This window comes from Sander vitreus, chromosome 12 (genome assembly GCF_031162955.1).
Source record: "Sander vitreus isolate 19-12246 chromosome 12, sanVit1, whole genome shotgun sequence".
Lineage (NCBI taxonomy): Eukaryota > Metazoa > Chordata > Actinopteri > Perciformes > Percidae > Sander > Sander vitreus.
Window position 1 is genome coordinate 29,363,992 of NC_135866.1, and position 20,889 is coordinate 29,384,880.

Here is a 20,889-nt window from a genome sequence, read left to right on the forward strand (position 1 = left end):
TTTGAGGGCTAAAGTCGTCTTGTGACAAGGATCCAATCATGTGCACGTCTTGATATACGTATTGCGTCATTATGCACGTGAATAAAAAACAACTTCAAATTAAAGCAATGCAGCTTTAGTCCATGCATGAGGTAAAGTTAGAAAATATGTTTATTTTGTATGTATTTCCAATTAGCCTTACATGGGCCGGTCAGAGTCAACCAAAGGGCCGTATGTGGCCCTGGGGCCGTACAATGCCCAGGTCTGCTCTAATCCGACCCACAGGAGTTTTCCGTCCTCATATCTAAACCAGAGAATGTAACGGTCACGATTTTAAAAAACATGTCGTTAATGTTGTAGTCTCGCTTTGCCAGACCCTCCTCCAAAGCGCGATGAAGGAGAGTCTGGCTACTCCAAATAGCATTCGGGGATGGGAGGAAAACATGCTCTGGTTTAATGGCATTTCTTTAAACCAATCACAATCGTCATGGGCGGGGCTAAACCGCAACCTGCCTACTTACGAGGAATTTGCAAGGGGGTAAGCCAGCCTCTACAAAGTATACCTCCTATGGCGCCATTTTGATGCTACCTAGCACTCACCCCCCGTTAAGCATTCCATTGACTCCCATTCATTCTGACGTCACTTTGACAGAGAATAACTTTACATCTGAAGCGTTTAAAGGCTCTATTTGTTGTTTATTTCTAAAGAAACACGACAATGTATAAAAGGCTCCATTACCTTGTACCTCACGTTATGACTCCGTAGCAGACGTTTTTGTAACAATAGGCTAACAATTGTGTCATAACCACATGACTTACTGTCGCATAGTAGAGGAATTACCGTATAGTACAGGAGAAGCTCGCAGGTAGTTTCAATCCCGTAATAATTACGCGAGGCCACTATATGATTCGTAATTTCTACTTGAACAAACAACCGATGGGAGCGTTTTTCGTCTAAGGCCTCGTCTCTTCACACCAGTTAACTTTTGTGGAAAAGCTGTAAGCATAAAGATTTCTGCATGGGCAGATTTGATCCCTAGATGCAGGAAACGCTCAAACTGATCTAGAGTCTGCCTGTTCATTAAGTTCACTCATCAACAAGTAAACTGGTTCTGATTACTGCACCAAAACATCCCAAAGCAGCCAGACAATCAGCAGCCATCTACCAGCTAATGAGGAAACTGAGACTGTTCCAACGTTTCATTGACATCACCTGTTTGCTGATTACACATGTCAATATTCTGCTGAGGATCAGTGCACAACGCTGCCTCCTGAACTGAAAGAACATTAAAGCTGGAGTCTATACAGGAGACCATACCAGGCTGTTCTCATGCACCATTCGTACATATAGCTACAAAAGTAAAGCACTGTAATTGGTATGCATTCCACGTATTTATTACAGTACGACTGCTGCTGTAAAAAGTGCGCGAAGATCCTAAAACACAGGGCTTTCAAGCTGGGGAGCGGAGTTTGTGTCCCGTAGGGAAGTTAAGGAGAAAACACAAGACTTTCACCCAGGAAACAGGTGTTCATGTCCTGAAGAAGTTAAGGAGAAAACACAAGACTTTCACCAGGAAACAGGTGTTCATGTCCTGAAGAAGTTAAGGAGAAAACACAAGACTTTCACCAGGAAACAGGTGTTCATGTCCTGAAGAAGTTAAGGAGAAAACACAAGACTTTCACCAGGAAACAGGTGTTCATGTCCTGAAGAAGTTAAGGAGAAAACACAAGACTTTCACCCAGGAAACAGGTGTTCACGTCCTGGGAGAACTACTTAAGGGAACCAGTGTTTTAACCCAAACCCTGATCTTTTTTACCAATCTTAACTAGTCATTTTTGTGTCTAAACTTACCTGCCGTCACGACATGACGCACACCCTTTGTTGGCTGAACTAAACTGCAACGGCCGCTGAAACGACTGTTACCTCACGGTGCTCTGTACTTGGCTCACAGTCACCTTTTGTCGGCCAAACCTAACTGTAAAGACCGCTTAAAGGTCCCGTGGCATGAAAATTTCACTTTATGAGGTTTTTTAACATTAATATGCATTCCCCCAGCCTGCCTATGGTCCCCCAGTGGCTAGAAATGGTGATAGGTGTAAACCGAGCCCTGGGTATCCTGCTCTGCCTTTGAGAAAATGAAAGCTCAGATGGGCCGATCTGGAATCTTCCCTTTATGACGTCATAAGGAGAAAGGTTACCTCCCCTTTCTCTGCTTTGCCCGCCCAGTGAATTTGGCCCGCCCATGAGAGAGAGAGAGACATCATGGCTTTCAAACGAGCAAAGTGGCAGTTGGTCAAGGCCACACCCCCACCCTCCACCTTGCCCCCCCCCTCTCTCCTCCTCAATAGCATTTAAAGCTACAGACACAGAAATGGCACATCCTAAGGAAAGCTCATTGTGGGACTGGCTCTAGTGGCTGTAATTCTGCACCAAGGCTGAATTTCGGTAAAGAGACTTCAGATACAGTATTAGGGGGACCACTAAGGTCTATATAAAAGAGACTTCAGATACAGTATTAGGGGACCACTAAGGCCTATATAAAAGAGACTTCAGATACAGTATTAGGGGACCACTAAGGCCTATATAAAAGAGACTTCAGATACAGTATTAGGGGACCACTAAGGCCTATATAAAAGAGACTTCAGATACAGTATTAGGGGGACCACTAAGGCCTATATAAAAGAGACTTCAGATACAGTATTAGGGGGACCACTAAGGCCTATATAAAAGAGACTTCAGATACAGTATTAGGGGACCACTAAGGCCTATATAAAAGCATCCAAAGAGTCATGGGACCTTTAATTTATCATCAGTGGCTAGAAATGGCGGTAGGTGTAAACCCGAGCTCTGGGTATCCTGCTCTGCCTTTGAGAAAATGAAAGCTCAGATGAGCCGATCTGGAATCTTCCCTTTATGACGTCATAAGGAGAAAGGTTACCTCCCCTTTCTCTGATTTGCCCGCCCTAGTGAATTTGGCCCGCCCATGAGAGAGAGACATCATGGCTTTCAAACGATATATATACATAATATATATGTAATACACATTTTCTAAAGGCTCAGTCTGCCACTTTAAAAAAACAAAAAAACAATTCCTGTGCTAATTCCATGGTATCAGAATTTTGGATAGTCACCATGGAAACATGAATTGGTCATGTGACAAGGGCTGGCAAGATTGGCAGAACAGGCAGCCAAGTGACAGTACCCTGATCCAATGGAAATCACAATTGCCAGATTGACAGCACTCTAACCCAATGGATTGGGGGGGTGGCACCATGGCCCCCTTCTAGCCCCACCCCTGGCAGGGACACCACAGGCAATATGGAGTTCAGTAGCTTTAAAAGGTTGGTAGAGGGCACCGGATATCCATGTTACATTAATAATGCTATAGAAAAAAAAAATGGATAAAAATAAAACCATCACAGATTTAAAAGCTGTCTAGCCTTTCAGCTCATCAAATCACACTCACTCCCTAACTGGTATCCCATTTGGTTTAAATTTTCAGTTATCGGGGCGGCCTCCAGCTCACCCAGTAAGACTGGCGCCCCATGTAGGCTGAGTCCTTTGCAGTGGCCAGGGTTTGAATCCAAACTGTGGCCCTTTGCTGCGTGTCATCCCCTCTCTTTCTCTGCCTCTTTCCCAGTGGTGTAGTCGAGGTGATACGCAGGTATACGCAGTATACCCACTAAGAAGGCTCCAGGATTTCCATATACCTGCTTAAAAATGCCCAATGACCCACAACAACATACTTTTCATTATAGTTGTGATATATTTTGAATTGTCATCTGTGTTTTTCTTCTTCACGTAGGCTAAATAAAGGAATTTCCACCATAAATTGGTGCATAAAAGTGTATCCGAATACAGGAAATTAAGTCGTTGATGCTCAAAACTTCCCTGGGGGAGGACACCCAGACCCCCGCACTATGATATGCCCCCCACCCCCTCCCCCAAAGGCAGATTCTGGACAATATACAGTACAGTATACCCACTACAATACATTAGACTACACCACTGCCCTTTCCTGCCAATCCACTGTCACTATTGAATAAAGGGAAAAGAACCCAAAAAATGATTTAATTATCCGTCCCAACAACTACATCCCACTAGTAAACAGTATACATGCGTTCCTGTCTGAAGTGTTGCTTACTGTCTGACTGCTAAATCTGTTCATGTTGATGGGTTTTATTTTAAGCCTGCAGTGTGCAGATCCACCTCTGCCACACTGTTGCGACACGTGGACGTCGCTGCATTAGAGTAATTACACAGGCAGAATCTTTTTTTTTTTTTTTCTCAATCTCAATTATTTGTATTTATTTTGGTGTCAGGCAGGAGTGCCGCTGGCTGCTGTCAGTCATTTGACTTTAGCAGATGCTTGGCGTGCCATCTGTGGGGGCCAAAGCCTTTAATCACCTCTAAGTCCATTGGACGGCGGAAGCAAAAGGTTCTTAAGAGCTTAAAAAAGCACAACCAGCACACTTTCATACACACATTCACTCATCAGCTCCGGGAGATATCTTTAGTTAGAGTTAATTGCTGACATTTTTGGTCTCATTGGTGATCTTAATGTCAACATACTCTCTTGTACTGCAGGCCCTGTTTGTTTTCTTCATTGTGTGAACGTGTCGTGTGTATGATACAAGGCTCTAACAAGATTCAAGACAACATGAGTGTGTACAGATTTAGCATGAGTGGCCTAAACATGGCAGTCGTATTGGTTTGAACTATAACAGACCAACGTTGACCCTGTCCACATTCTTTAGTGTACTTTGGGTCTGGAGCTCTGGAACTCCCCGAAAGCTGCTAGGTTTGCTGCAACTCTCAGTTCTTTTAAGTCGTGGCTGAAGACTTGTCTTTTTTGATGCTGCCTGTTTAAAGTAATGCTCATTTCTTTTTAAAGATAATTGTTTTGGCATTTTAGGCTTTTATTTGTACAGGACAGCTTAGACTTGAAAAGGGAGAGAGTGAAATGCAGCATAGAGAGTCGAACCCGCAACCACTGTGTCGAGGAGTAAACCTCTATATATGGGCGCCTGCTCTAACATGTGAGCTAACCAGGCACCCTAATGCTAATTTCTTACACTGCCACTGTAACTTTAATTCTTGTATTTCATACCTGTCATTGTTTTTAACTGCTCTTTAATGTCATCCTATAGTTTGTATATTTCTAATTGTTTCTTGTTTTACTTTTCACTTTTTTATCTGTACTTATTTCTGTCCTTGTGCTGCTGCAACACCTGCATTTCCCCTCTGGGAATCAATAAAGGTTTCAATAATCTATATCAGAATCAGAATCAGATCTATTGGCCAAGTACACTTACAGTACATACACAATGAATTTGACTTTGGTAGGTGTTAACACTCTCTATACATTCAACAAATAGATATGTAGTAGTAGACACATATATAAATACACTATATACATATAGACAAGACAAGACAGCTTTATTTGTATAGCACATTTCAGCAACAGGGCTATTCAAAATGCTTTACATAAAACATTAAAGAGCAGTAAAAAACGATTAAAAAAACAAGTTAAACGAGTCCAACTCAGGCCTCCCAGAGGACATATCAACATAATATATAAAAAATACAAATATACAAATAAGACATATTATCAAGACAGCTACACATGGAGTGGGATGTAAGGTGCAAAAACTAATAATGTAAAATAGTGTGCAAGATGTATAATGTAGAGATAAGTATGCAATGTGTAGAGAAGGCTACATGACAGGTACATAAAAAACACAACTTGCACTGTATACAATCAAGTACGGGTAAATGTTTTCATAAGTAACCCATATAGGCTACAGTTTAATGAACCTAAGTCTATGGTTGGACTGCACACCTTGCAGCAGGCGGCTATAATTAGCTCTCTCTGGGCTCCTCCGTGGGCTCTGAACGTTGAAGCCGAGCGGGGGAGGTTTTTTGGGGGGGGTGCTCTTGCTGCAGCAAGCAGCACACACTTCCGTGTTGTCTGTCACCGTAAAGCAGGAAGCACTGTAGTAATGTGTAGGAGGTTATCTGGCCAGCTTGCTGTTTAACGTTACCTACAGGTATGTCCACCGGTTTATCCTCATGAAATGTCTCCCTTTATGTCTCCGTGTGTTTTCTTGTGAACCCGCGCGCAGAGTTTTGACGTTACTCAGACGATAAGTTAGCTTCTGCGGCTAATTTCTCTGGACATTCAGTGTTGTACAGGGTTGTTTCGTTTGGAAGTCACAGCGGACAGCTTTTTTTTTTTTTTAGCCTGTCAATGACGCTTCATATGTCTTTTTTCTGACTTAAAGCGGCTGTTAACTGTGTCGCGTGAACTCACAAACGGGTGTGTTTCATGTTAACGAGTTGTCATTCCGATGCCAGGTGAAGTCAGACAGCAGGAGAAGCTACATGGAGGCTAACTAACACAGGACCAATCGGTGCTCAGCATAACAGAGGAACTGCGGTACATTAGCACCAGGATGCCAGCCGGTAAGGGGTGTGTGTGTGTGTGTGTGTGTGTGTGTGTGTGTGTGTGTGTGTGTGTGTGTGTGTGTGTGTGTGTGTGTGTGTGTGTGTACATCAGACAGTGACAGAGGGTGTGTGTGTGTGTGTGTGTGTGTGTGTGTGTGTGTGTGTGTGTGTGTGTGTGTGTGTTGACAAGTTAGAAAAACAACCCTACAACTGAGTGTATCTGTCACAGTTTCGCCTAATTACTGCAAAACAGACACCAGTTGAAGATGAAGAAAAGTGACAGTGATGCGTTCACTGGCACCGCTTGTGTGTGTGTGTGTGTGGCATTTGAAGGCTTCTGTTGTCTCTGTATCACCTGCTGTCCTGCAACTAATGTATAGATTCATCTTTTTAAAAACCAATCTTTTTGAAACGATTGCACAAACATGCCTCAGCTTTCAGCTTGTCATGCTCATCCTGGAGATGTACTTCCGTTGATCCAGACTATAGACCAGCGTAGGTGGAGAGAGAGAACAGGTGAAATGTACTTGGGTAGCACAGTAGAAGGCATGGGCAGGGTTGCAAACATACACTGTGGGAGTTAGCATGGCTAACAGCAGGATGTTGTAAATTGTGTAACTTCTTATTAGGAACTGTTATTGTCATCACTTTCTGGCATTGCCCTACATGCAGTGCAGCCAATCAGAACTCCTTCCTCTCTGATATACTGTACATAGACATATACATTTATATAAATGACATATATCTTGAACTGGAGGTGAGCCATTTCCCCGTTCTTACATTGGCTCGACATTGAAGAGTCTTGTGATTTCACAGGTCAAAGTTCACTCAGACCGGATTTGTGGTAATCTCAGTTTGAGACCAAAGTGAAAGTGCCTCACCTCATTAATCATTTAAATGAGAGGGAAGCTATTTCAGGTGTAAACACGTCCGTATACAGGTGTAAATATCGTGTAATAGGGGTGTCAAGTCAACAAGTACCATCAGTAGGCAATAATCGATTATGGTCTGTCACTGCGTCGGTGCAGCATCGTCCAGATGCAGTGATTCATTTCACCACCCCTAATGTATAATGTGTGTAGAAAGTAACTAGGTACATTTACTCAAGTACAGTACTTAAGTACAATTTTGAGGTTCTTGTACTTTACCTTGAGTTTTTTCTTTTCATGCCACTTTCTACTTCTACTCCGCTCCATTTCAGAGAGAAATATTGTACTTTTTACTCCACTGCATTCATCTGTTACAGCTTGAGTTACTAGTTACTTTACACGTTAAGATTTTTGCATGCAAAACACACATGTAGTTTTTAAAATACGATGCTTTATTATACCGTAAACTAGCCAACAATATAACAGCCTACAAGTCCAGCTGAAATGATTAGACCATTAATAACTTAGTTGATGGACAGAACAGTTTGAAAATGTGAGGATTTTTCTGCATTGAGTACTTTTACTTTTAATACCTTAAGTACATTTTCCTGATGATACTTACAGACTTTTCCTAAAGTAACATTTTCAATGCAGGACTTTTACTTGTGTGGTATTATTACTTTTTACTTAAGTAAAGGATCTGAATACTTCTTCCACCACTGGAAACGCGTTACAGTCACCTGGTGAGTGTGTGTGTCCAGGAGCTCGTTTTGTGTTTTTTAGTGTGACTCAGCAGGATTGAAGTCCTTTTTTTATGAACTTATTTTTCCATGAAAACCAAAAATGTAATCCTCCAGGCTATTTAAACGCTCATCTTTGCAACAGCTAGCAACTGATGCTGCATTTTATTTTGGAGCAGGCAAATCATCCGGTGAATACTGCTGGGTATCGTTGAAATACTTCTGATGCTTGTACTGAAAACCAATACCGTGACTTTGGCTACGTTCAGACTGCAGGCAAAAGTGGCCCAAATCTGATTTTTTTTTGGGGTCAAGTGACCAGGTCAGACTTCTTCAGAAGTAGTGTGAACACTCAAATCTTGCCCACATCAGATTTTTTCAAATCAGATTTAGACCACTTCCATATGTGGTCCTGAATCAGACCCAGGTCTGTTTTTTTTCAATGCGGCCGCAGTGTGAACAACCAAGGGGGATTTGATGTGACTTTTACGTCAATCTACATCGACATTTGTCACATTTCTGCTCCGATGGGAGTCAGCCCGAGACACAGACAGTAACATTAAAAACTTGACTAGGCCTACAACATGGAGAACAGTGATGGAGCAAGTCACTGGAGGGAGAGGGAGGTGTTAGACCTAACTAGTGGATGCTCATTAATGTTACGGCTGCCATTACACAAACATTTTGAAATAAAAGTGAAAATACTTCCTCCATAAGTTTAGTGCAGCAGCGTGCTGCGTCTGATGTCATTGGTATTGTTCTTTTGATCATGCGGGTCAGTTCCAAACCGCAAACAGTTCCCACTGGAACCTGATATAGGCCACATTTTAAAAGGTCATGGGAACAGCCAAACAAAAAATCAGATCTGAGCAAAAAAATCTGAATGAAGCATTAAGACTTGTGGTGTGAACGTAGCCTTTGATACCCGGTCCTGAACAATACTTTTTATTCGCTACCAATTTTATGAAATCCATTTCACCAAAAAATAAATAACATTACACATTCTCTGTGTAATGTGTCTCTCTGACGTGTAACGTTAAGACAGCCAATCACAGCCATCGTTAGATCTTGGTAGAAGCATGCTGCGTGCTTATTGGCTCACAGACGCTAAAGAGGTTTAATCCTTAGGTATTGAATGACGAGGCATTTTTCCATACTCGAACACTAAGGAGGTTCGGTCGGTGCCTAAAAAGTATAGAATTCGGTATCCCGCCCAACCGGTGAACATTGACTATTCATCTCTTTGGAGCAGCTGTTGACAGTCTGCATGTGCTGCATCTTGACTGACCTTTTATTTAATCCTTAACGTACACACAGCCAGCGTAGCCTCTAAGGCCCTGACTACAACCTGTGCTCAGGCTTAAAAGACTTATTGGAATACCTGATTCTTCAGAGTTCAGGGAGTTCTTGGAATACAGATATTTTTAGATTTGGGAAGGTGTTTTCCAGAGAGGGAACATCCGTGGGTTGGATTCTCTTTTTGTAGTCTCTGTGAGGGAATTCACTTGTTGAGGAGTGCAAGTGACTCACTCGGGGGGTCTAGAAGATGGTGTGACTGAACAAAGTGACGAGTTCAGAGCTGACCCAATTAACGGATTAGTCGATCGGCCGTATTAAAAATGCCAAAGTTTTCCGAGGTTCAGCCTCTCACATATGAGGATGTGTTGCTTTTGGTCTTCCATGATAGATATCCCTCCTGTCGTCCTCGGGTCAAATTGGACCCTTTTTTCAAAACGTTTCTATATCAGAAATGTGGGTTTCTTTCAACCAAAATGTCAAAAACAATAACGTGGATGGTTCCAACAAAGCTCTTCACAAGTGAAATAAATGATCAGATACTTTCATTGAATTTGGGTGTTTTATCCAATTTTATAGCATTTTAATTATATATATATATATATATATATATATATATATATATATATATATATATATATATATATATATATATATATATATATTATTTATTTTTTTTTATAAAAGAATGTTGAAAAAAGTGACAAAAGTCCCATGAAAATGTCCCATAAAAAAGGCGCAGAAAAGTACAGACAAAAACATCGGGAAAAATTGGCATTCAAAATTGGAAAAAGCTTCAAAAACGTCGGGAAAATGTGACAAAATAATGTCGGAAAAAGTGACAAAACCAACGGGACCAAAACGTTAAATGTTGACCCAGAAAAACAAAAAGTTGCCGTGGGAAGACAACACAAGGGTTAACTGAATTGTTCAGCCATAACAAGACATTTGATAAAAATGTACCTCGTGCCCGAAGCTCTGATGGGATATTTCATAGACGGATAGATAAAAAAGTAGTAGTAATAAAAAAGCCCCTTGACGAGTTTGCTGTAACGCTCAATAGTTACAGCATAGCACTTAATATGGACCTTATGATCAAAGTCCCATTGATCTTGTGCAGCAGGCTTTCATCTGCTCCAAGTAATCTAATGTCCAACACCCCCCCACCCCCCCGTAGAAAGATTAGTCACATGAAGTGTTTCTGCCTCAGGGATTCCCGTCTGACAGTTTTGTTTTTGTCTGTCTGCTGTGGAGGTTTAGTTTGAATTTGTCATCTTTTTTTTCAATAATTCAACATTTCCCCTCTGTAACTTTGTCAGCTGTGAATACAGCTGCTTTATCACAGATCCTCTTAATACAGTGCAACATAAGACGTATTCCAACAATCACACGTTGTAAATCCTCTTGATTCCCTCAGCTGCCTCCTTCGCGTTTTTACTCCCTCATCGTCCTGACTTTGACCTCGCTAATCTCGATCACACGCCTAGTGGAGCGCAGCGTAAACAAAGGAGATACGAGACTTTCGAAAAGCGTGTGTGCTGTCATGTCTGACAGTGTTTTCTATTTTGGGAAAGTTGGACTTTGGGCGCCCTCGCCTTTTTTCTTCTCCAGCAGCAGCAGCAGCAGTAGCAGCAGTAGCTGCTCTGGCAGGTAACCAGCTGCCGTTCTCTCCTTTTAAAAACCCACTTGGCTGCTGAGACGGACAAAGTAGGATGAGAAAAGCAGAGTCCCTGAGGCCCCAGAAGTCCCCCTCCGGGCGGGCTCGTTGTGTTGCCGGCGGTGTGATGTGGCGGTACAGGAGGCTGAGAAGGTGGGGGTGGCATTTCAGACTGCTGATGTGTCTGGTTGTTGGCGTTTTTCGCTGCAGGCGTCGCGTCTGTAATTACTCCCAGTGGTTACCTGCTTATTACATTAGCAGTAATTAAGGCTGGGCATCATCTAAAACAGTGGTTCCCAACCGTTTTTGGTGGTAAGTAGGGAGCGAACCTATACTGGTTATGATTTTAAGAAGTTAAAGTGGTCATATTATGCTCCTTTTCAGGTTCATAATTGTATTTAGAGGTTATATCAGAATAGGTTTACATGGTTTAATTTTCAATAAACACCATATTGTTTTTGTACTGCACATTGCTGCAGCTCCTCTTTTCACCCTGTGTGTTGAGCTCTCTGTTTTAGCTACAGAGTGAGACATCTCACTTCTGTTCCTTCTTTGTTGGGAGTCACACATGTGCAGTACCTAGGTAAGGACTACTAGCCAGTCAGAAGCAGAGTATGAGGGCGTGTCCTGACTGTAGCTAGGTAAGGACTACTAGCCAGTCAGAAGCAGAGTATGAGGGCGTGCCCTGACAGTACCTAGGTAAGGACTACTAGCCAGTCAGAAGCAGAGTATGAGGGCGTGCCCTGACAGTACCTAGGTAAGGACTACTAGCCAGTCAGAAGCAGAGTATGAGGGCGTGCCATGCTAGCAGCTAGGCGAGCATTATAACTTGTGTTCCAAAGTGACCACGTTTGTCTCTGAAGTAAAGGCTGGACTACAATAGAGCTGTTTGGAGCAGTTTGTGAACAGTGTTTTCTGTTGGAGATGGTAAGTCCCTTTGGGGGGGACTTTGGGCTTTTTATCTCTGTAAACCTATAACGTGCACAATAAAGAAAACACAATAAAGGAAAGGTTAAAAAAGCATAATACGAGCACTTTAATGAAACCGATAACCAGAACCGATATGCATTTGAATTGTTAAAAACTCAAACACAAAAGTTTGTTTTAAATGCTTTAAGCAATGATTTAATAAATGAGAAACTTTGAACATAATCCCCAGTAAACTCTATTACTTTTAGCCATTCATTTCAACTTTTTCTTCACTACTTTTGGCTACCTGTTTGAACTTCTGTGCTCGCTTGTAACTGGTTTTCACCCCCTCTTACACAACTGCAAAATGTAGTGTTCAGGTGTTAGAGTTGACTTCATGTTAATATGTGAATTTCATTATTTGAATCAAATCCTAATTTAGATTAGTTGCACACCAATCACCTGTCACATTAAACCGAAGAACGCTTGCGGTGATTGGCTGCGAGCAAAACCATAAAAATAGTAGTTTATTTTTAGTTCTGCGTACAATAAAGGATCGAATGCAGGTATCGTTTGACTGGAGAAGTTCGGATATAACCTGGCACTGGGTTATTTCGGTCTATACCTTTTTTAAAACTATCACCTAACGATACCCAGCCCTAGCAGTAATCCATAACGGATGGGTTTATCCCTAATTATGGGGAATGTAGAAATCCAAGGGCCCTATTTTAACGATCTAAGCACGGCGTGAAGCGTGTCTGGTGCAGGTGTGTTTAGGGCGTGTCCAAATCCACTTTTGCTAGTTTGACGGCGGAAAAAAGCGTCCGTGCGCCGGGCGCATGGTTCTAAAGGGTTGTACTTAGTGTCTTCATTAATCAGAGGTGTGTTTTGGGCGTAACATGCAATAAACCAATCAGAGATCATCTCCCATTCCCTTTAAAAGCCAGGCGCGTTTGGACCTTGGAGCATTGCTGTTATGATGGAGGATCTGCACCGTAATATTTTTATGTGTAATCTTCTGCATGTGTGTGTGCTGCTGTGCGTCCCTGTGTGTGTAACAAGCATAGTGTGCGCGCACTGTGCACGAGCCTAGGCGCATTTTACTAATGCTCTGTTAAAATAACAATGAAATGCTGCGTTATTGACTTTAGACCAGGTTGTTTTTGTTCAATGGCGCGATCACTTCCCGCTGCCTCAAGATAGCAATACTCCCAGAATGCACCTGAACACACCTCCCTGTAAGACCAGCACGCCCAGAATGCACCTGAACACACCTCCCTGTAAGACCAGCACGCCCAGAATGCACCTGAACACACCTCCCTGTAAGACCAGCACGCCCAGAATGCACCTGAACACACCTCCCTGTAAGACCAGCACGCCCATGGGTGCAAAGGTGGGCGCAGGTGCATTTGCTATTTAAACGACGTGGACGCTGGACGGGAAACTGACAACTGGTCTTAAACTAGCAAAGACACTTACATCTGGCTTTGCGCTGCGCCAGGTGCAAGATAGGTCCCCAAATGTCCTTTTTGGAGCACTTTTCATCCTTGTTTCTTCACCCAAAAGTTGAGACTGAAAATATATTCTTAGTCTCGGAAACACAATAAATATAAAAGAGATTCTCAGAGAACTGCTGTAAATTGTTTAAAGGAACGCGCCGACTTATTGGGACTTTAGCTTATCCCCCGTATTCCCCCAGAGTTAGATAAGTCCATACATACCCTTCTCATCTCTGTGCGTGTTGTAACTCTGTCCGACGGCTCCACCGGTAGCTTAGCCTAGCACAGATCCTGAAGGTAATCGGCTCCATCTAGCCTACTGCTCCCAATAAGTGACAAAATAAAGCCAACATGTTCCTATTTACGTGGTGTGATTTGTATAGTCACAGCGTGTACGTTCTGTCTTGGGACCTATTCTGTTCCTCTTGTACATATTTCCTTTAGGACAGATAATTAGTCAATTTAGTGACATATCGTACCATCTGTATGCGGATGATATCCAACTGTACTGCTCGTTTAAGGAAACTGAGTTCTCTAAACTGTCATCTTTAATAAACTGTTTGACTAGTATCAAACAGTGGTTATGTGTCAACTTTCTGCTTCTGAACTCAGATAAAACAGAAACTGTAATTATCGCCCCTGAAAGTCGTATCCCTGAGATAAAACAGCATATTGGGGACTATTGGGGTTTTTGATTCAGCTATGTCGTTGGATCGCCACTCTAAATTATTAGTTAGGAACTGTTTCTTCCAACTGAGAAATATTTCTAAGTTAAGAACACTTGTGATTCTGGGATGAATTAGAGATGATCATTCATGCTTTCATTTCTTCACGTTTAGATTACTGTAACAGTCTTTTTACCTGTCTCAGTAAGAATCAGCTTTATCGTCTCCAGACTGTTCAGAACTCTGCTGCAAGGCTTTTAATGCACATTAACAAAAGACTACACATCACACCTGTTTTAGCAGCACTTCACTGGTTACCAGTCCAGTATATTTAAAATCCTGGTCATTACTTTCAGAGCCTTGCACCGTCAAGTTCCTTCATACATCTCTGATTTGATACAGCTACATACCCCCACCCGTAGTCTGAGATCATTAGGTCAGATGCTATTAGTGGTTCCCCGCACTAATTTTAAAACTAGAGGGGATCGGTCATTCCAAGCAGTGGCTCCTAGGCAGGGGCGCCGCTAGGAATTTTGGGCCCCATGACAAAAAATCTAATACGGCCCCCTCTGCGCAGCTGTTGTCACCACATCTCTAGGACCTGACTGTCCCATCAAAAGCTTTACATAACTCTAATTAAAGGCTTGCAACTGTCTTGCTTCTTGTAGTTCAATACAGTTAATATTGTCTGTATCTTACATGCAGGCTCAGGTAAGCTACTCACTGTTTCCAACTGTCCAGCATCCAGTACAGACAGTAGGTTGTTGTTTTATTTTATTTCATAATGACCATTATGTGAGAAAATAATTGTTATTAATGTGTTTGAATTTCTGTCATTACTAAATATTTCATTTTCTTTTTTGTAATGGTAAAAAGAGCAAGAGAGACAGAGAAATCCCCACAGACTCCCTGCTATGATGCTAAATGGCATGTCATTGAACACAATGTTGCTCCCCTTCTTCACTGGGACAGGGAGGGGCACAGTTAGGGGGAGACTGGGGTGCTGCTGACTCATCTGTTGTTAAGTCTGCTAAAAATGGGCAGGGACAATGATTGACATCTTGCTATGAATATTTTGCTAAACATTTCCCTGCACTGATTAAATGGTGATTAAATGTAGGCTGACACTAGTCTGTAGCTAGCTAGCTTATTTCACTGTGGACATTAAGCCAACAGGTTAATACCACTCACAGACTATAGGCTACCCACCTTTCTTGGTGAAAAACTGGGTTACAGTTTGACACCCTTGCCTTTGTCTTTCCTCTCTCTTTCCTTTCTTGAAAACCAGATTTTGATTTAATGTTACTTGGCAACACTGTAGTCACTGTAGTTCTGGCGCATCAACTGACTGCAACTAAACACCGTCACTGAGTGCGCTACGGCAGGACCAAACCATTTCATGCAGATACAGGGGGGTGGTCGGTCTATATGGATGTTTACTTTTTGGTCAATGGGGATATTTAACTTTTACTGCCAAAAACAAGTAAAAACAAAGAGATCATTAATTGTATTATTATATTTGAAATATATATACTGAATGATGATGGTTTAATAATTTTATATTAGTTTTTACCTATTTTTTGTGGCCCCTGTCAGTCATGGGCCCTTGGAATTGTCCTAACTCCCCCCCCTATACGGCGCCCCTGCTCCTAGACTGTGGAATGACTTGCCTCTCCCGCTACGTTGTGTGGATTCTGTCGAATCTTTTAAAAAGCAGCTGAAGACTCTGCTGTTCAAGCAGGCTTTGACTTAGTCGAGGGGCTTTTAGGGCTGTTATGTTTTCTATTTGTATTTCAGTTTGCTTGTATTGTGACTTCTTGTGTTGTATTGCATTTTATTGTGAAGCACGTTGTGATTTTTATCTGTGAAAGGTGCTATACAAATAAACTTTACTTACTTACAAATAACAAGGTCACATGAGACACAGCCAACTTCTAACCGTATATAAACTGGGAACTATAGTCTCAGAAAAGTGAAGCATTTCTACTCTCTGTCCGGTGCTTCTGAGGTGCAAGCATATCACTCCACCCACGTAGCAGAAGTAGCAGTGCTTCGCCTTTCTGAGAATATAGTTCCCAGTTTATATATGGTTAGAAGATGGCTGTGTGTCATGTGACCTTGTTCTTTGTACACGCTGTGACTATACAAATCACAACATGTAAATAGGAACATGTTGGCGTTATTTTGTCACTTATTGGGAGCAGTAGGCTAGATGGAGCTGGTTACCTCCAGGATCTGTGCTAGGCTAAGCTACCGGTGGAGCCGTCGGACAGAGTTACAACACGCACGGAGATGAGAAGGGTATGTATGGACTTATCTAACTCTGGGGGATACGGGGAATAAGACAAAGTCCCAGAAAGTCGGCGTGTTCCTTTAAGCAAGAAGCAACCCTCAGGTATTTTTTTATAAAGCACCAGGTTAATGTTTACATTAGGAACTGACATCCAAAAAGTTAGTTCAAAGTACTTTTTAACTCTACATCCATGGTGAAAAGGCAGATATTTAAAGATCAATGTCTGGATTTTATGAAGGAATATTAAATCACTCAAACAAAGATTGATTTTGAATTGGAAATTTGATTATTTTAACCCAGCCCTAGCCGACACACTCATGTTTCGTGAGCAAGTAGAATGGAAATAGGACAAATTCTGTTATAGTTGCTAATTGTATCCTTGTGTGTTGGACAAACGAAATGAACACATGGTGTCCAGTCCCACAGAGACAGAAAGGAGACAGACCTGCGTTGATTTGTCTGAGTGCTGCGCGTGGTGCCGCTGCTATTAATAATTGACACTGATTTCCTCTGCGTGTGTGCGCTGCTCCATTTCCTAACTCACTCCTGGGTCTGTTGTGGTCTAGAGGCTCTCATTATCCTCAAAGTGCTAACCACTTCAATTAAGTCATTATGTAGGACAAACCCGCTGCCGTCGCCCTCGCTGCTGCCGCTGCTTTTTTTTTTTTTAGCCTGAATGGAGAGTCAGATAAGAACGTGGTTGGATGGAAGGATGCCTGCTGGGAAATCCTTTTTTTTTTTTTTTTTTTAGACTTTTCCCATTATGGTGTTGAGGCCTTCCTCTTTTCCTGTTTACCCTCATTTTGCAGAGAGTCGTCTTCATTTCCATCCTGTGGTCCCAGTGGGACACTCGGTCTGCAGAGCTTGATTGGCAGTTAAAGTGACACTTGTTGGAACTTATTGTTCAAGAACAATTGCCATAAGAAATGCTGTGTGGACATAAAGGTATACATTTGACGGACAGATCTTCATTCTGTCCTCCTTTTCCACTTGCTGTTTAAAAAAAAGCCAACAACCACTCAAAGGTTTATTTACTTCACACTAGGGCGGCATAATTAATCACAATTCTATCGAAATCACAATGTGGACTAGTGCAATATCCAAATCGCAGGGGGGCGCAATATTTGTTAAAGGTCCCATGGCATGAAAATTTCACTTTATAAGGTTTTTTAACATTAATGTGAGTTCCCCCAGCCTGCCTATGGCCCCCCAGTGGCTAGAAATGGCGGTAGGTGTAAACCGAGCCCTGGGTATCCTGCTCTGCCTTTGAGAAAATGAAAGCTCAGATGGACCAATCAGGAATCTTCCCTTTATGATGTCATAAGGAGAAAGGTTACCTCCCCTTTCTCTGCTTTGCCCGCCCAGAGAATTTGACCCGCCTGTGAGAGAGAGAGAGAGAGAGAGAGAGAAAGACATCATGGCTTGAAAACGAGCAAAGTGGCAGTTGGTCAAGGGCACACCCCCACTCTCCACCTTGCCCCCCCCTCTCCTCCTCAATAGCTACAGACACAGAAATGGCACATCCTAAGGAGAGCTCTTTGTGGGACTGGCTCTAGTGGCTGTAAATCTGCAGCAAGACTGAATTTCGGGAAAGAGACTTCAGATACAGTATTAGGGGACCACTGAGGTCTATATAAAAGAGACTTCAGATACAGTATTAGGGGACCACTAAGGCCTATATAAGAGACTTCAGATACAGTATTAGGGGACCACTAAGGCCTATATAAAAGAGACTTCAGATACAGTATTAGGGGACCAATAAGGCCTATATAAAAGAGACTTCAGATACAGTATTAGGGGACCACTAAGGTCTATATAAAAGAGACTTCAGATACAGTATTAAGGGACCACTAAGGTCTATATAAAAGACTTCAGATACAGTATTAGGGGACCACTAAGGCCTATATAAAAGAGACTTCAGATACAGTATTAGAGGACCACTAAGGCCTATATAAAAGAGACTTCAGATACAGTATTAGGGGACCACTAAGGCCTATATAAAAGAGACTTCAGATACAGTATTAGGGGACCACTAAGGCCTATATAAAAGAGACTTCAGATACAGTATTAGGGGACCACTAAGGTCTATATAAATGTATCCAAAGAGCACCATGTCATGGGACCTTTTTAAAGGCAAAATGTGTCTAACCATTGTAAATGAACATGTATCATTCCCTCCAATATCGTGAATCATATCACAATCGCAACATCAGTCAAAATAATCGCAATTTGACATTTGCCTCATATCGTGCAGCCCTACTTCACACACTCTCATGTGTTGGGAGTGCTTTTACATTTGCAGTTTGTTGTGAATGTGTCTAAACGGATCTGGCCCACCTGCTGCGGCGCTTCTCCGTGTGTTCAGATCTTAAAAACTGTGTCCGATGAAAACGCCCCCCTGTCACCCAGCATGCATCTGCATCCCAGGTGCGCCGGAGCATTTGGGATGCAGAAGGAATCAAAGCCAGCGGGGCGTTCTGATGCTCCGACGGCTAATTGTACGCGCGCGGCCGGTTCCTGTGCTCTTTGGACGGTTCCTCCCTCCGTTGTCGGCTGTGATTTGAATGCGTAGTGGAAGATGATCCGTTCTGTTCTGCAGAGGGAGGATTTGTCCTAAATATAACTTCAAAGGAGACGTGCCTCCCTCTGTTTTCCCTCCGCCAGTCGCGTCTTTGCAGAGAGGGGAAGCTTTTATCTTTTGTGTGCTCGTTGTGCGACGCCCGGCTTACCGCCGCGCCGCACTTTGTGGAGGATTTTACAGTTTTCCTCCGGCCCCGTTTGGCAGTCGGATGCTTGCTTGTGTCTCTGCACAGATATGTTAAGGAGCAGCAGTGAAGCAGAACAGCACCAGCACGTCAAATCACAGGTTTACTTCAGTCAGTGCCTTCATGCTTTTCACTTAGATACTACAAATTACTAGGTGTTAGAGTTAAAAAAAAACAAGCCTTCATGTGGAGATAAAAGACAAAAGTATTCTATGCAAATGACGATGTACTGAATCAGAGGAATTGAATGAAAGTGGGAAACTCTGATGTTGAAACAAACTAGCTTTTTGAGAAGACTTTGTAGGAATAAGAGTCTCTCAAATAATATGCTCATGTGAGTCGTGTTTCCAGTGCTTTTTGTAGTGCTAACAGCATTTAAAATGACAAAAAACGTTGCTGAAATATTTCAATAAGAAACCTCTTGATGTTGTCGGAAATATCAACGTTTTAAACTGGCAAAGGAAGCGCAAATCGGCGCCGCGTGGTTTGGCTCGGTGTTATGAAACAATCCCATCAGGATTGTTTTGCGGTTTCGCGTTTGGGTTGCCCGATATTGACAAAATGTGATATTGCGATTTTGATTGAGTATTGCGATATCAATATTCATTTTGATATTTTTAAAAGTATGTAAAATTACAAAAGTTGTACGTGGTACGCTCCATAGGGTTTGTCACGTAGTGGATCCGTGCGCTGACGTGCACTAACACGTGCACGTGGCACGGTAACCACGGTAACTGGCCAATGAAACACGATCATCATAGCGTTTCAAGCGGGCTCTAAATCAAACACAACTAAGCCACGCAGCCAACGGACGGGACGCAGCGCTACAAAATAAACATCATATTACATACATATCGCGACCCTTTTAGATAAAATATTGCGCAACGTGATATCGCGATAACGATATTGAGTCGATATATCATGCACCCCAATTCCGCATCCAGGGCTTTAAATTGACACCCTCCAACCCGCCAAATGCCGGTAAAAATGTACTTTGGGGGGTAACCTTGTAATGAAAGGAGCAAACAACACGGTGTCTGTTTTTAATCAGCCGGCCGCCACGACATCTGAGCTGTTTGGCTTGGAAATGAAATCTTTATCTGGCAACACTGCTCATAGCACTGATCCTACATTTCCCATGAACACCATGTCATGATGTGTCGTACAACTGCTGGCTATGTGTCAAGCGTGCGGTATCGATGAAATTAAGGAGTTGTGTTGTCCTCGGGTCAAAATTGACCCTTTTTTTTTTTTAAAGATTTTTTTTATATCAGAAATATGGGGTTTCTTTCAACCAAAATGCCCCAAAAAATAACATGGTTCCCTACAACATATGCATCCATGTTCTTCGCAGGTAAAATTAATGATTACTCCCACTGAATTTTGTGTGTTTTATTCAAATGTTTAGCCTTTGAAAAATGGTCTTAAATGGTTTTAAAACTCTTTCCTGACTAAACTTTGACATGAACCAGTCTGTGATTCTCTCAGCATGCTCTGATCTCAACTATTAGTCAAAATAATTCCTAATTTCTGTTTTTTTTACTCAAAAATTTGGTATAATGTCGTTTTAAATTAGATTTATTGATCATGAATATAAAAAAAAATTGAAAAAAGTGAGAAAAACGTTTAAAAAAAAGCGCCAAAGAAAAGTTGGGATGCACGAGAATGAGAAAAAATATGTGGTATGCTATAACGTTGTTGAATATCACGATATGCTGATATTTTCTTTCAACTAGCACAAAAAAATCTCTCGAGTGTCTTCCGCGATG

The 20,889-nt window shown here is 42.1% G+C and overlaps 1 protein-coding gene across 1 annotated transcript in view; it reads left to right on the plus strand.

Annotated features, from left to right (window-relative positions):
- The first annotated feature begins 5,952 nt into the window (after positions 1-5,952).
- Positions 5,953-20,889, plus strand: part of efr3a (EFR3 homolog A (S. cerevisiae)) — a 160,776-nt gene continuing 145,839 nt past the window's right edge. The window contains exons 1-2 of the mRNA XM_078265096.1: positions 5,953-6,030; positions 6,338-6,445. Coding sequence (XP_078121222.1) covers positions 6,436-6,445 — 10 coding nt within the window. The 5' untranslated portion in view covers positions 5,953-6,030; positions 6,338-6,435. The remainder of the gene's footprint in view (positions 6,031-6,337; positions 6,446-20,889) is intronic.